The sequence below is a fragment of the Cryptosporidium bovis genome, assembly GCF_009768925.1.
Source record: "Cryptosporidium bovis isolate 45015 chromosome Unknown contig_25, whole genome shotgun sequence".
Classification (NCBI taxonomy): Eukaryota; Apicomplexa; class Conoidasida; order Eucoccidiorida; family Cryptosporidiidae; genus Cryptosporidium; species Cryptosporidium bovis.
Genome location: NW_027125008.1, coordinates 123,861 through 137,755, shown reverse-complemented (window position 1 = coordinate 137,755; position 13,895 = coordinate 123,861). Strand labels below are relative to the sequence as shown.

The following is a 13,895-nucleotide window of genomic DNA, read 5'->3' as shown; positions in this document are numbered from 1 at the left end:
GCAGAAACACTAATTTTATGGGAAAGAATTGAAGTAAATTGAGTATAATCTTGTATATAAATTAATAAATAAAAAAATAAGTATTTGAGATAAGAATGCTGATACTAACACCCGTAATATACTTTAATGATGACTGTTTTAGAGAGGTTATAGTTGACCTGGTTGATTCAGGGGTGAAAAGAACGATAATAATATTTTCATTACCATTGAGAAATGAGGCGATTAAAATATGCGAGTATTTGTCAAAAAAATGCATAAATGCTGAAATATCATCATTATGTGAATCTGATGGTAATGCATTAAGTAATATATTAGGGCAAATGAAATCGTTCAAACCAGATTGTATAATTGGTTTAGGAGGCGGACATTGCATGGACATATCGAAGGTAGTGAGAGTGTTGTATGAGGATCCAAGCACAACACTACGTTCATTGGCAACAGCAAGAGATTATAGTTGTAACAGCACCGATTTTGGAGATAATGATAGCACAAATAACAATAACAACAATAAAAGAGCAAGAAGACAGTCGTTGCATAATAGGGGAAGTTTAATAAAAAAATTGCTATGTATACCAACAACATGTGGTTCAGGATGTGAGGTAACACCAACGGCAGTAATGAGAAATAGTGATGGAAAACAGGTAGTTGTATCTGGAATAGCATTATTACCGGATATAGCCATAATAGACTCAAATTTCATATCAAAAATGCCGTTATTCATAGCATCAATAACTGGAATGAGGGCATTATTGCATGGAATTGAGTCATATATAAGTAAATTATCAAATACATACTCAAAATGTTTATCTAATGAATCAATGTCGATATTATTTAAATATTTAAAAAAGTCTATAGTAGATAGAGATGTTGAATTATTAAAGTATATACACAAGTCATCTTGCATAGCTGGAATGGCTATATCTGCTACAGATTATGGACTTGGTACTGTTATAACAAGGAGTATATCAGAAGTATTTGCAATTCCACATGGCCTAATAGATAGTGTGGTAATAAAACATGTGGTTGGTTTTAATTTAAAAAATAGCACTGAAACAAGGAATAGAATCTCGGAATTATCATATAAACTTGGTGTGTGTAATGAAAATGATACTGATGAGGAAAAGATAAATATGTTTATGAACGAATTGGATAGTATACTAAATGTTCTTCATTTGCCAAGATCACTATCAGAAATTGGTAGTTCACTACTTTATTATCATGAGAATGGCTGGTTCGATTCTATTAAAGGTGAAAGTAGTAATTTAAATTCAATTCAAATAATAGGAAAGAACAAAAATGATATAATATCAAATATTAACTTGTCAAATTACGAGAACAGTATAAATAGAATGGTTACACGCTCAATAAATGATTATTCTATATTGAACAATCCCGTTAATATTGATCAAAAGCAATTAAGTGAATTGTTTATAGATATTTGGTATGGACATTTTAATTTAAATTAAGATATGAGTCATGCACAAATAAATGACTATAGCTATCTCTGTAACTTTAAAAATATATAGTCTAATCAACCCATTTTTACCTATAACAATTAAAAATATATATAGAATTACAATATTACTAAGATGATGCAAAATAAAATAGAAAATAAGAAAACTGAACTTATCATTTATAAAACAATCAAAGTGGATATTATAAGAAAAACTGGCAAATAAAAGGTGGCTATGGATCGATTATGATAAAAATAAAAAAAATGAGAATTAAATGTATACAAATTTATTGGGAGTAATAGGTGGAAAGTAACGATAAACATTGAATAAATAAACGATATATATTTTATACTCTTTTTTTTGGGTTTGATAAATTAACTGATTCTCTTTTTAATACATGTAAGAGTGTTTGAGAAGATTCTAATATTTTGGTGTAAGCACCTTCTATTTCTTGTATAGTTTTGTCGTATTCTGCTCTAGCAATGGTTTTTCTTTGTAAACTCTCGGAAACCCTTTTTAATCTTTCATTTAATATGCCAAGCTCCCTCTGTATTTTTGATTTGTCCTCTTCCTCCCTTTTTATTTGCCTGTTGACTTCGTCTCTTTTTTCCTTAAGTTCTTCTAGGCATTTTACAAGCTCAGCATTGTAGTTGAGCATAGCGTTTGGATCCGTTGACATTTTGGTTTTTTTATCTTATACTTTAAAGATTTAAAATTGTTTTAGTAATATAATGTTTATTTACTTTTTTTTGTCTAGTTAGTAGTACAACTTAGAAAGTCTAAATACGCCGAATTCTTCTATGTTATAATAGCATATATTTATGTAAATTTGATACAAGTATTGGATATCTTATTAAAAATGAGTGTTATTATGTTTAATTGTTAATTATATTACAAATAACATGCAAATATACTTTCCCACAAATATATAAATCTACTTGACTTTCATTTTCAATTAAAAAAGTAATTCTGCACACGGACCCTGCATTAATTAAAACTGGAATTTTTTACTTAAAAAAAATATATGGTTTTACGTCAATGTCCACAAAGACATTTTGCTGTAAATAAATATATATTATTTGAAAAACATGGAAAAAGGAGGATAAAAAAACTGCAAGTCCGAGAGTTATTGTTATCCACATTTAATAAGTAATGAAATGAGGGTAATTAGCGACATATATTTATGGTTCTACTTGGAAGTTGGGAGGACAAGGTCTTTACATTAGACAAATAAGTTCCATTTTGTGTTATTTCTCCTCCAATATATAAGTGTGAACGAAACAGTTCATTTCCAAGTAGAACAATACCAAAATATCACTTTAATCTTTAAGAAATAGAATATATGATAAATAACTGGATCAAATTAAAATCCACATTTATGATTTTCTTACTTTGACCAGCAAAATATTATACTAATTTACATTGCTATAAATTTACCTTAGTGTGCTGCTATAATACACTAACCATGGAGTCATTCCGTAATAATATAGTGGGGAAAAATACTAAAGAAGAAACATCTAGGTTTCCCTACATATTACAAATACCTGTTTGTCATCGAACGGGAATAATAGTGTCAGATACGCCTAATTCACAAAGTTAGAATGTCTCCTCTAACTCTTCATCTTCTTCTAATGGGACCTCGTCAACTTGATTTAACCAGTCAAAAAACGCAGTTAACTAATGTCGACATTAAAGAGTTAATTAATTCAAAATATTAAAAAAAAGCGCAAAGAATAAACCCTTCCCTTTTCCCAAGTGTAATAATATATATATTTGCATATACATTAATAACAGCTCGAACAATATCCCCTTTTCGTTTCATTTCATCTTTGTCCTTTTTTCCACAAACAAAGAATACTAATAATAAGTCATTGTATGAAAGAGCCTTTGTTATAAAACAATCATCCAATAGAGACAACGTTGACACCAACCTTGATAATTATGTAACCTAGGTCATTATTGATAGTATAAAATACTTGGTAACAATGAAACACTTCGGTACATAATTGCCGGAGTAAAGTTAAATGTCTCGCTGGTGTGTTGTGTTTTACAACCTAAAAACTTTCAATTTACATATTGGCCAATTTTCACTATACAATAGCTAAGTAATGAATAACATTAATGTTAATAGTCAAATTATGGCCACAGATCTCATTTCACATGATAAAATCTATTCATGTGGAAGAATGCAATATTCACCGGTGGCGGTGCATGCATACACATGCGGATTTTTGCATTTGCTTTATACCGGTCTATTGTTTTGTGTTAGGTCATTTCCACATGTAATAAAAAGGCAATGAGGATACTGTAATGTATCAATGTAATGCAATAAAAAAGGGGGAAAGGGTACAGGACAATTATTCAATGGTGAGGTGGCAAACTTACCTCAAACAAGGCGTTTTTTCTTCCAACTTTGCTTTCATCAGCGAGAGAATCGGTCTTGCTAAGCCACGAATTAAATGTCTCTCTTCGAATAACTTTTGTTTTAAGCAATGCCAACCACAGACCCTCAATAAGACTTGTAACGGTATCTATTTTAGGGTTTCCAATTGTGAATGCCATTCTCTGGGTTTCAATAAGAATATATAATTCAGTAAGGTTTTTACCAGCAATATTTCTTTCAATAAGATTGTTAAACAAAGGTAATAAACTTTGAATAAGTGAGATAATGTCTGGTAAACAACGTAATGAGGAGGACATTATTGTTACCACATGGGACAATTTTGCAACTAATGTTAGAGTATTTAAATCGGAGACATCAAATGCACTCTCTATGTTGTTTATGAAACTAATAACACAACTCTCTTTCGGTGGCGAGAATGTCCCCGGTGAGAACGAGTTTTTCGGGGTCATTTTCTCAATAGGTTCTTCACCTATAATACAAGTCCAAAGATCTTTCTCAAATGCATAAACACTATCCTCAGTTTTTACATTCCAATAAGATAAATCGGTCTCTGGTTCCTCATACTTTTTATTATCCTTCTGAGCATTATTTTTTTTAGACAAAGATACATTTGCAACAGTTAGGTTATTGTTTTTGTTTTTCTTCTCAATTTTGACTGTTTGAGATTGAACTTGTGCCAATTTTTTAGTTAAATTCTCATGTCTATCTATTGAGATTAGAAATTGGTCACTAACCATCGTTTTCTGTTGAGTTTGATCTTTATTTGCATTGCTGCAATGCAATGAATTGTTGCTACCAACTGAATCTTGGTTTGAATTATCAACAACCTTTTTAAATCTGTTCTTTAAATAGTCAGGTCTGTCATCTATTATCGGTTTTGAAGATGAATAATTGTTTTCCCTGTTGTATCTACCGATACCAAAAGATGATTCTTGATTCGAATTGCTGCTGTCTCTCCAATTATAATTTGAAGATGGACTTAAATCCGGATTATTGTTCTTTGAATTCGTCCTTGAAATGGATCCTCTTCTAAAATCCAAGTCAATATCCTTATCGTAGTCATGACTATATTTATCAGAACTTGTATTGTTACTATTTGTTCTTTTTATGTCGCTTCTCCAGTTCGTATTCTCTAATATGCCTTCTATATCATCCTTATATCTACTTTCTCTGTTGTTTCTAGAATAATTCGATTTTCCATAATTATTGGATGACAAATCGCAAAGATTATCTCTTCCTTTTCTCCAATCTGTATTCTCGACCTCATGAAGCATTTTCTCATCTATTTGATTATATCTATCATAACCTAATTTTCCGATACCACCTGATGCATTGCCACCAAAACCACCTCCTCTCCTATTTAAAGAGTAACTATCGCTTCTTTCTAAACCTTGACTCTGCGATGGCAAAATATTATCCATTACCTGGCCACTCTCATATACCATTCTTTGCAAGTCTCTCAATTGAATAGTTTGACCTTTGGATTTTGGTGGCATCTTTAGTATTTCCTTTTGTCAAGTATATAAAATAGACAGACTGATACAAGGAAAAGTACTTTAGAATGTGACCCGTATTTTTATTTATATTAAAACAAAATAATTTTTATTCTTTTTTCCAAATGATGATTTCGAGAAAAAATTGTAGGAAAAGAGAGGAGAACGGGAAAATAAAAATTCCTAATGGATAAAACACACTTTTTTAAAATATTAAATTTAATTTGTCAAACTGCCCGCCCAAAACTTGTCTTCAAACGCTGTGCCGCTTAGACCACGTTTGTGTCTTCTATATAGTGTGTGAGCGCCCAAGGTAACAATATTATAGAGCAATTTACTGATATTAGTTATATACAAAGGTATCAGAATAAATAAGATGAAAGTGATAATAAAGAACAGATATGGTGGCAATAAGTACGTATACAAATAAACAGGTAAATATAGTTATAAATTCGTATTTTTTTGAAATATGGCACAAAGGTGGTAGTTATAAGTAATAGACTTGGAAAGCTATGTTTTTGCCCGCAAAACAAAAAAAAGTAAGGGGTAACAAAATATTAATAAATAAAATATTAATTAAAATTAATATAAAAATAAGAGGAAAAACGAATTTTTTCTTTTTTTTGCTTTTAAGTGTTAGTTTGAAATGAATAGTTTTGGAGGGAAATTTTTTTTTTAATAGCACAAACACAAAATAAACAGATGTTTTTGTTCCTCTTGTTTCTCAGGAACTAGGTAGAAAAATTCTTTTTCTAATTATTAACTAAAGAAGTACAGCAAAATCACAAAATATTATTATCATTCAAATCAAGACAAAAGGATAATAATTTAAGTAATATTTGGAATACGTTGAGGTAAAACAAGGACGAATATCAAATAACAAGAAAATATAAGCAAGTTAGATATTATATAGCAGGAAAAAAGATGGTGAGTTCAAGTCAGGCTTGTGAGGCCAATGTGGCAGCAGTAACTAGAAATTATAATATAGAGCCGAGAATGGAATACAGAACAGTATCGGGAGTACAAGGTCCACTAGTTATTTTAGATAATGTTAAATTTCCAAAATATAACGAAATAGTTAGGTTAACATTGGGAGATGGTTCAGTAAGAGAGGGTCAAGTATTGGAAGTAAAAGGGAGTAGAGCGATAGTGCAAGTGTTTGAAGGTACTACAGGAATAGATAATAAATCGTGTAGAGTGGAATTTAGTGGTGATGTTTTGTGCATGCCAATAACTGAGGATATGTTGGGAAGAACATTTAATGGAAGTGGCAAGCCAATAGATAACGGCCCAGCAATATTCGCCGAGGATTATATTGATATTAATGGCAGTCCCATAAATCCATATTGCAGAGTACATCCAAGAGAAATGATTCAAACAGGAATATCAGCAATAGATGTTATGAATTCAGTAGTAAGAGGCCAAAAAATTCCACTATTTTCAGCAGCAGGACTTCCACATAATGAAATAGGTGCGCAAATATGTCGCCAAGCATCTCTGGTATCTGGGAAGGATGTAATGGATCATTCTGACGATAATTTTGCGGTAGTCTTTGCAGCAATGGGTGTTAATATGGAGACAGCAAGATTTTTCAGAAGGGACTTTGAGGAAAATGGTTCAATGGAACGCGTCTGTCTTTTCCTTAATTTGGCAAACGATCCAACGATAGAGAGAATATTAACACCACGTCTTGCTTTAACTACAGCTGAATATCTTGCATATGAGAAGGATTTACACGTATTTGTAGTTATGACAGATATGAGTTCATATGCTGACGCTCTTAGAGAAGTATCTGCTGCTAGGGAAGAAGTTCCGGGTAGAAGAGGTTATCCTGGTTATATGTATACAGATCTTTCAACTATTTACGAAAGAGCAGGTAGAATCGAGGGAAGAAATGGGTCAATTACACAGTTCCCAATATTAACAATGCCTAATGACGATATTACACATCCAATTCCTGATTTGACTGGTTACATCACTGAAGGGCAAATATTTGTAGATAGAGCTCTTTACAATCGCCAAATATATCCACCAATTAATGTCTTGCCTTCTCTTTCTCGCCTTATGAAGTCTGGTATTGGTGTTGGACATACAAGAGAGGATCATCCTTCCGTTTCAGACCAACTTTACGCAAATTATGCTATTGGACAAGATACAAGGGCAATGATGGCAGTTGTTGGTGAGGAGGCGCTTTCTTCTGACGATCTTCTTTATCTTGAATTTACAAGTAAATTTGAATCAAAATTCCTTACTCAGGGCCCATACGAAAAACGTGATATATTTGAAAGTCTTGATCTTGCTTGGGAACTTCTTAGAACCTTCCCTGAGGATATGCTTAAGAAGATCAAACACGATCTTTTGCAAAAATATTATCCTAGAGACGGTTGTATTCAAGATAAGTAAGCTTATTAGACACTAAAAATTATTTTTTTCTCTTGTTTCTGGAGTGGAATTTGCTTAGATATATGCAGTAAACATTATCAAGTAGACAACGACTTGTTTTTCTCTCCAACCTCATGGATCATGATAATCATGTTGTATATTTGTGAGATTAGTTTCGCTTTTGTTTTAGTGTATATAGAATGTTACCATTTTATTATTAATGTGAGTTTCATTTTCTTAACTGATGAAGTTGAAATTGATTTGAAATCGAGTGTGGTATTGACTTCTCCTTTTGATGGAAGAAAGGCCGTAGATCAGTTATTAAGGGTTGGTATACATGTAGCACAGGCCGGCGTGGAGGAGTGCAACTGTAATACTTGTATGTACGAATCACATACAGAATTTTATGTGGAAAAGGTGCATGCATGAATTCATACATGCATGCACATAAATAAAAAATGTGCATGATTGGCATAAATAAGTCAAAATTACAAGTCTTTTTTACGTGGTGAAGGCGCTAAATAATGTGCTATTAAAGTAATTTTAATAATGGTGATTCTGTTATATAACAATAGTTTGGGTATTCGACGGTAATCCTAATATACGACAGTAGCCTCACTTTTATTCTCCAAGTTCTAGAAATGTGGTTTATTCTTAAAAAAACGAGACAACTAAGCAAGCAATTTCTAAATGAATAAGAAAGAGGAAATTATACAAAGTAATACAAAAAAATAAGGTTAAAGTTCTCAATACACGCATCTAAATAAATGAAGATCCTAAAACATGTCTTAAACTGAATCCGATTAGTAAGTGAAATTGTAAACTCAAATTGTTTACGAGAATAAAAGGGAAAAACATCTTATTATTAATACAATCATTAAAATCAAAAGAACGTTCACTGCAACCATAAATCTTAAAGATACGAGTATTACAGTATTTTGTTTTTGAAAATAAGCATTATTAAACTTATTTTCACAAATAAATGTAATGTAATAATACCGTAAACATTCGAATAAAATATCGCGAATAAATGATTAACCACTTATTTTATTACACATAATTGACAATATTACTTTTGTTTAATATCGTCGTTTAACCATTTTGACTCAAGTAATTGTCTAGCAGTCCAGCGGAAGTTGGGATCTGGATTAAGTAAATTAAGAATAACATCTTTTCCTTCATTTGAAAAATTGGAGTTACTTGGAATGACCAATTCACACTTTGCAATGCTTGAAAATAAATCTAATATATTGTTTCCTTGAAAAGGAAGTTCCTTAAATAACCAACACCATATTGTAACACCTAGCGCCCACATATCCGCTGGGCGTCCTAAAAGCTTACTTGCATTGGTTTCATAATAGTCATCTTTGTTATCGTTTCTAACTTGATTTAATTCCATACCAATATTGCAGTCGCTACCTTCTTCATCAGAATTAAAGCTTAATTTGCAGTATTCCGGTGGAAAAAATGCATATGTTCCTTCTGTTCCAGATACATATTTACCATCTATAAGATATTCTGCAGAGTTAAAATCAATAAGTACAATGTCACCATTCTCAGAAAGTAATAAATTATCTGGTTTGACATCTCTATGAGCAATTCCAAGTTCGTGCAGTTTACTGAGAGCCGTAGCCACACAATAAACAAAGTGTTTAATTTCATTTTCTCCAATTTGTCTTAATTTTGGATTTGGTATATAGACCAACTTATTCACATTTTTAAGTGATGAATTCAATTCACTATCACCACTATTATCCACCAAATTATCATCATTCTGAATTAATATAAGAGTACCTGACTTATCACTCACGTCATTCCAATAATCATATCTAGAGTATGGACCCATTGTGGGTCCTAATGGATAAAGATCATATATTAAATAAAATTTACCAGAATTCAAGTTGTTCTTGTTAGATTCAAGTACTTGGTGTAATCTGACTATGTAGTATTTATTTGGATCATGTTCTGATAAATCTTGCAGTATTCTTATCTCGTTTATAACACGATGCAATTGAGTTTTTTTTATCCCATTTAATGAGTAGACTACGTTCCTCCTCATTAATTGAGGTTTTGAATAGATTTTTATAGCGAATAATTTCCTCAAGTTCATTATTAATATTTTCTTTTCCAATCTTTCTAAATCACTATCTGATATCTTTAACTCATTACTCATATCCTCATATTCCAATTCATCACTTGAATTTAACTTCCACAATTCTACTTTTGGGCACTGACCATGTAGTAGTATTTTTAAATCTATGTAATTCCCAACTCTATTTGGCTTTTTGTTTATAAGTTGTAGATTCTGAATGTCGTATTTATCAAGTAAATTTAATATTTTGCTCCTTATTACATCGTATTTACCGTCTTTGGGGTATTTTACTATTTCCTCTGTCTTTATTAATGAATACTCAGAATAATCACTATTTCTGACAAACATTATTTATATATGTTATTGTTTAAATAAAACAGTAATGAAATGTATTTCTTTAATTACAATTAATTCACTGAATTAGTATTCTTAAACATCAAAAAGTTGTTCTTTTTAATACATAAGACAAAACCTCAATTTGATCAAGCATCAAACAGATTTAATCCTTTTTGAAAATGAAAAAGAAGAGGAAAAGACTATTTTCGCTCTTGTTTCTACTTCCCAAATAGAGAATATGAATAAATAAACTATTCACACACCTAATTCCAACCTGACACTAATAATTATCCTCAATTTCTCTCCAACATCCCTTGTTTTAACAAATAGTGCTATGTTAACTCTTATATTATTGATATTTACTTAAAAGTAATAACAATTATGGATGGTATCCAAACTTTTTTCCACTTGTGGGGAGTTGATTGTCGCTTATTTTATTATATAATTTGTGTCAGCTCTGGATATTTGTTTTTTTGGATGGTCACCTATTAGATATTTATTAAACTTAATTTTATTTGAATTAATTTAAACGGCACAAGTTATTGTTATTTCAAAAGTTTTATTTGGTAAAATTATTTACTCTTTTGTTATTTGGCTCCTTTTTTTTTTGACTTAAAAAATGAGACAGAATGTCAATCTTTAATTTTCAGAAAATTTTTTTTTAAATTTTTGAAAAGAAGTGATGTAGTTATTGTGTAATAAATTCAAATGATTTTCATGAGAAAAAGAACTTGAATGACGTTTCTACCGATGAATAGTCTCGTACTGAAAACAAGTCAGCAAACATTGGTATTAATTGTAGACAGTTGTTACCAATGTTTCTTTATCAAATACTTGGCTACTTGCTTATTTACCTATTTTATCAATACTGATTTTCTCCTTTTACTTTTCCTTTACTTATTGCTTTCTTCGCGGTGCTATCACTTTACCCTCTTCTCCATTACTAGCAAGGAGAGAGAAATGCCGATTTCCCTCCTGTACTTGCTCGAGCTTAAATAGGAGGAAAAAGCACAAAATTGGTGCAAAGAATCGAGTACTTGATAACAGTTGTGGCAATGGAGAATCAACGTGGGAGATTAACGTTTAACTAATCAACTTTCTTCTTCATATCATCAGCTCTTGCGTTGAAAGAAAGATGAGAGAAAAACTCATGGGAGGGGAAAGTTAAAAAGCAGAGCATATTTAACAGAATAAAACAAAAAACTTTTTGATTTAAATCTCTAATTTATAATAGTTCCGACTGTTTTCAATATTAGTCATCATCACATGTATTTCTTTTCGAAATCTCCGCAGAAAGGCCGCCGGCGCGCCGGGCCGGCGGTACAGTTTTGAAATGTTACTTTTGACTATTAAGGTAAATAAAAATTATAGAGGCTTAGTTTACTTATTGGATGTGATTTCCACCTTTGCCCTTTTCAAGATTATTTTGATGACAAAGTGGCAGTTATAAATATAATTTGAGGAACGAAAAAATCAGAATCTGAGGAGGGAACGTAAAACAAAAGCATATATATGAGTGTATTTATCTCTTAATATATAGTTTCTTTCGAGAGTTGATATACGAGTGAAATAGTACTGTAGTACAGAGTTCAGTATTGAGTTCGACAGAGCAAGGAGAAAAGAGAGAATAAATAGAATATCATACAGTAACCTATTGTATTGGGCCCTACTGCGTAATAAATAAGAATGGCGAACTCTGAGGAGCATGAAATGAATGTAGACAATAACAATAGTGACCAAAATATGAATTTACACGATGACAGTGAAAAAAGAACGATTCGAAACCACTTCAAACCTTTAACGGGTAATGAAGTGGATAGAAGCAATGAGATAAGAAGAATAATGGTTCCTGACAATAGGATGACTCCATTGAAAAATCAATGGATAAATATAGTCACTCCATTGGTAGAGCATATGGGATTGCATATTAGAATGAACCCAAAAAGAAGATGTATAGAACTCAAGTATGGCCCTGATTGCACAGATATTGGAGCTTTGCAAAAAGGAGTTGATTTTATAAAGGCCTTTATACTTGGATTTGAATTGCAGGATGCTATAGCTCTTTTGCGTTTAGATGACTTGTATATAGAAAGTTTTGAAATTAAGGATGTAAAAAGACTCACAGGGGCTCACTTGTCCCGCTGCATAGGTAGGATATCTGGAAGAGATGGAAAAACAAAGTATGCTATTGAAAATTCGACTAGAACAAGAATTGTACTAGCCGGACAAAAATTACATCTTATGGGGGCCTTTCAAAACATTAAACTAGCAAGGGATGCTATTTGTAGCCTTATTTTAGGAACTCCTCCCGGGAAGGTTTATAATCATTTAAGAATAGTATCTAAAAGAGTTCAGGAAAAGTTTTAACCTATAAATTTAAACCACTATGTAAATATTTATTGTCAAATTAAAAAAAATATTTAATATACGATGGGTATCTTAAACTACAACTAGGACTAAGGTTTTAAGCAGATATCCACTAAATTATACTAATTAAGATTATATACTTTAATATAGTCACTATTGAATTTTCTGTTCTTTTATATAGTAGCCACTTATTCTAAATAACATTTATGTGCATATACATAAGTATATATTTGAATGTGATTAATTTAAACCTCACTATCTAGACTCGCAACTTGGTCATAATTTTGTTTGCCAACATGAATGGAAGCATGAATAATAACTAGAATAATGGAAATGGCTAGTGATGTTAATAGGAGAGTGCCTGAAAATGTAAGAATAACAAGAGTCGTGATTGCAGCCATTGTATAAAGAGCAGCCTTCTTGCTTATAGAATTATCACCGGGCAAAATTATTACATCTGTTGGCCTGGAGGCAACAAAAGCTGATGAGAATGTAGCCAAAATAATTATTATAAGTGAAACAGGATTTAATATCAATGATAATAACGTCATTCCAAAAATTATTACTATGTAATTTAATAAAAAGTAACGTATATTCCTTTCGAGTCTATCTGTAATTTCTTTTGGCTGTGAAATTTTTTGAAAGGAAGAAAGCAAAAAAAAATCATTTTCCCACGATCTCAGTTTTCTCTTTGCAACACTTTGTGCTTTATTTCTTAAATGCTCATATGTTTCCAGTATTTGTTGTACAGTTGGGCCGTATTCAACAGATCTTCCTCCCATTCCGCCCACACCTCCAGAAGACATTGAACCTGATTTTAAGCTTGAGCGAGCACTGTCCATTCTTGTAAAACTAGAACCTCCAACATTATTGTTTGCTGGTGAATCCAACGAAGATATTTGCTCCCTATACATGTTACTTTATTGTTAACTATTTATATATTTTTATTGCCACGATAATTCAATGTTCAAACGATGAATAAACTACTTGTCTAGTAAATATTACTCTCTTCTAATATTTATTGCTTTATTTTCCACTTATTTGACACAATACGATATTACCTCCAGAATACACTCAAAATTAATGACAAATAAATTCATATATTTAAATCACTGTGTACAAATCCAAATGTGTACTGAAAAGTTAAAAAGCTATTGTCTATTTGAAGTTGGAAATGTCTCAGTCCAATGTATTCCCTGGTTTTTATATTTGCTATTCCTTAGTAATTTTTACTCTCTCCCTCACAACCGTTATATTCAGATTTTCGTTTGATTATTTTTGCACTTTAAGTAAAAAATAAAGCGCCACACAACCCCACAGAGCGCGTCCACGGAGCCTGCTTAGGGTAAAAAGGGCAAATTGAAATT

The 13,895-nt window shown here is 31.4% G+C and overlaps 7 protein-coding genes across 7 annotated transcripts; 3 read left to right on the top strand and 4 right to left on the bottom strand.

Annotated features, from left to right (window-relative positions):
• Positions 1-95: 95 nt before the first annotated feature.
• On the top strand, positions 96-1,466 carry FG379_001788 (NAD dependent dehydrogenase of possible bacterial origin; the record flags this gene model as incomplete). The annotated part of the gene is made up of 1 exon (XM_067327391.1): positions 96-1,466. One exon carries the CDS (start codon positions 96-98, stop codon positions 1,464-1,466), a length of 1,371 nt encoding a protein of 456 aa, XP_067184822.1.
• Positions 1,467-1,800: 334 nt separating this feature from the next.
• FG379_001787 (13 KDA deflagellation-inducible) lies at positions 1,801-2,133 on the bottom strand (the record flags this gene model as incomplete). The annotated part of the gene is made up of 1 exon (XM_067327390.1): positions 1,801-2,133. One exon carries the CDS (start codon positions 2,131-2,133, stop codon positions 1,801-1,803), a length of 333 nt encoding a protein of 110 aa, XP_067184821.1.
• A 1,682-nt stretch (positions 2,134-3,815) lies between these two features.
• FG379_001786 (uncharacterized protein) lies at positions 3,816-5,303 on the bottom strand (the record flags this gene model as incomplete). Its single annotated transcript, XM_067327389.1, has 1 exon — positions 3,816-5,303. The coding sequence occupies one exon, from the start codon at positions 5,301-5,303 to the stop codon at positions 3,816-3,818; it is 1,488 nt and encodes a 495-aa protein (XP_067184820.1).
• A 972-nt stretch (positions 5,304-6,275) lies between these two features.
• Positions 6,276-7,754, top strand: FG379_001785 (vacuolar ATP synthase subunit b; the record flags this gene model as incomplete). The annotated part of the gene is made up of 1 exon (XM_067327388.1): positions 6,276-7,754. The coding sequence occupies one exon, from the start codon at positions 6,276-6,278 to the stop codon at positions 7,752-7,754; it is 1,479 nt and encodes a 492-aa protein (XP_067184819.1).
• Positions 7,755-8,802: 1,048 nt separating this feature from the next.
• FG379_001784 (kinase) lies at positions 8,803-10,173 on the bottom strand (the record flags this gene model as incomplete). Its single annotated transcript, XM_067327387.1, has 1 exon — positions 8,803-10,173. One exon carries the CDS (start codon positions 10,171-10,173, stop codon positions 8,803-8,805), a length of 1,371 nt encoding a protein of 456 aa, XP_067184818.1.
• Positions 10,174-11,847: 1,674 nt separating this feature from the next.
• Positions 11,848-12,528, top strand: FG379_001783 (uncharacterized protein; the record flags this gene model as incomplete). Its single annotated transcript, XM_067327386.1, has 1 exon — positions 11,848-12,528. One exon carries the CDS (start codon positions 11,848-11,850, stop codon positions 12,526-12,528), a length of 681 nt encoding a protein of 226 aa, XP_067184817.1.
• A 245-nt stretch (positions 12,529-12,773) lies between these two features.
• FG379_001782 (uncharacterized protein) lies at positions 12,774-13,442 on the bottom strand (the record flags this gene model as incomplete). Its single annotated transcript, XM_067327385.1, has 1 exon — positions 12,774-13,442. The coding sequence occupies one exon, from the start codon at positions 13,440-13,442 to the stop codon at positions 12,774-12,776; it is 669 nt and encodes a 222-aa protein (XP_067184816.1).
• Between the last annotated feature and the right edge of the window lie 453 nt (positions 13,443-13,895).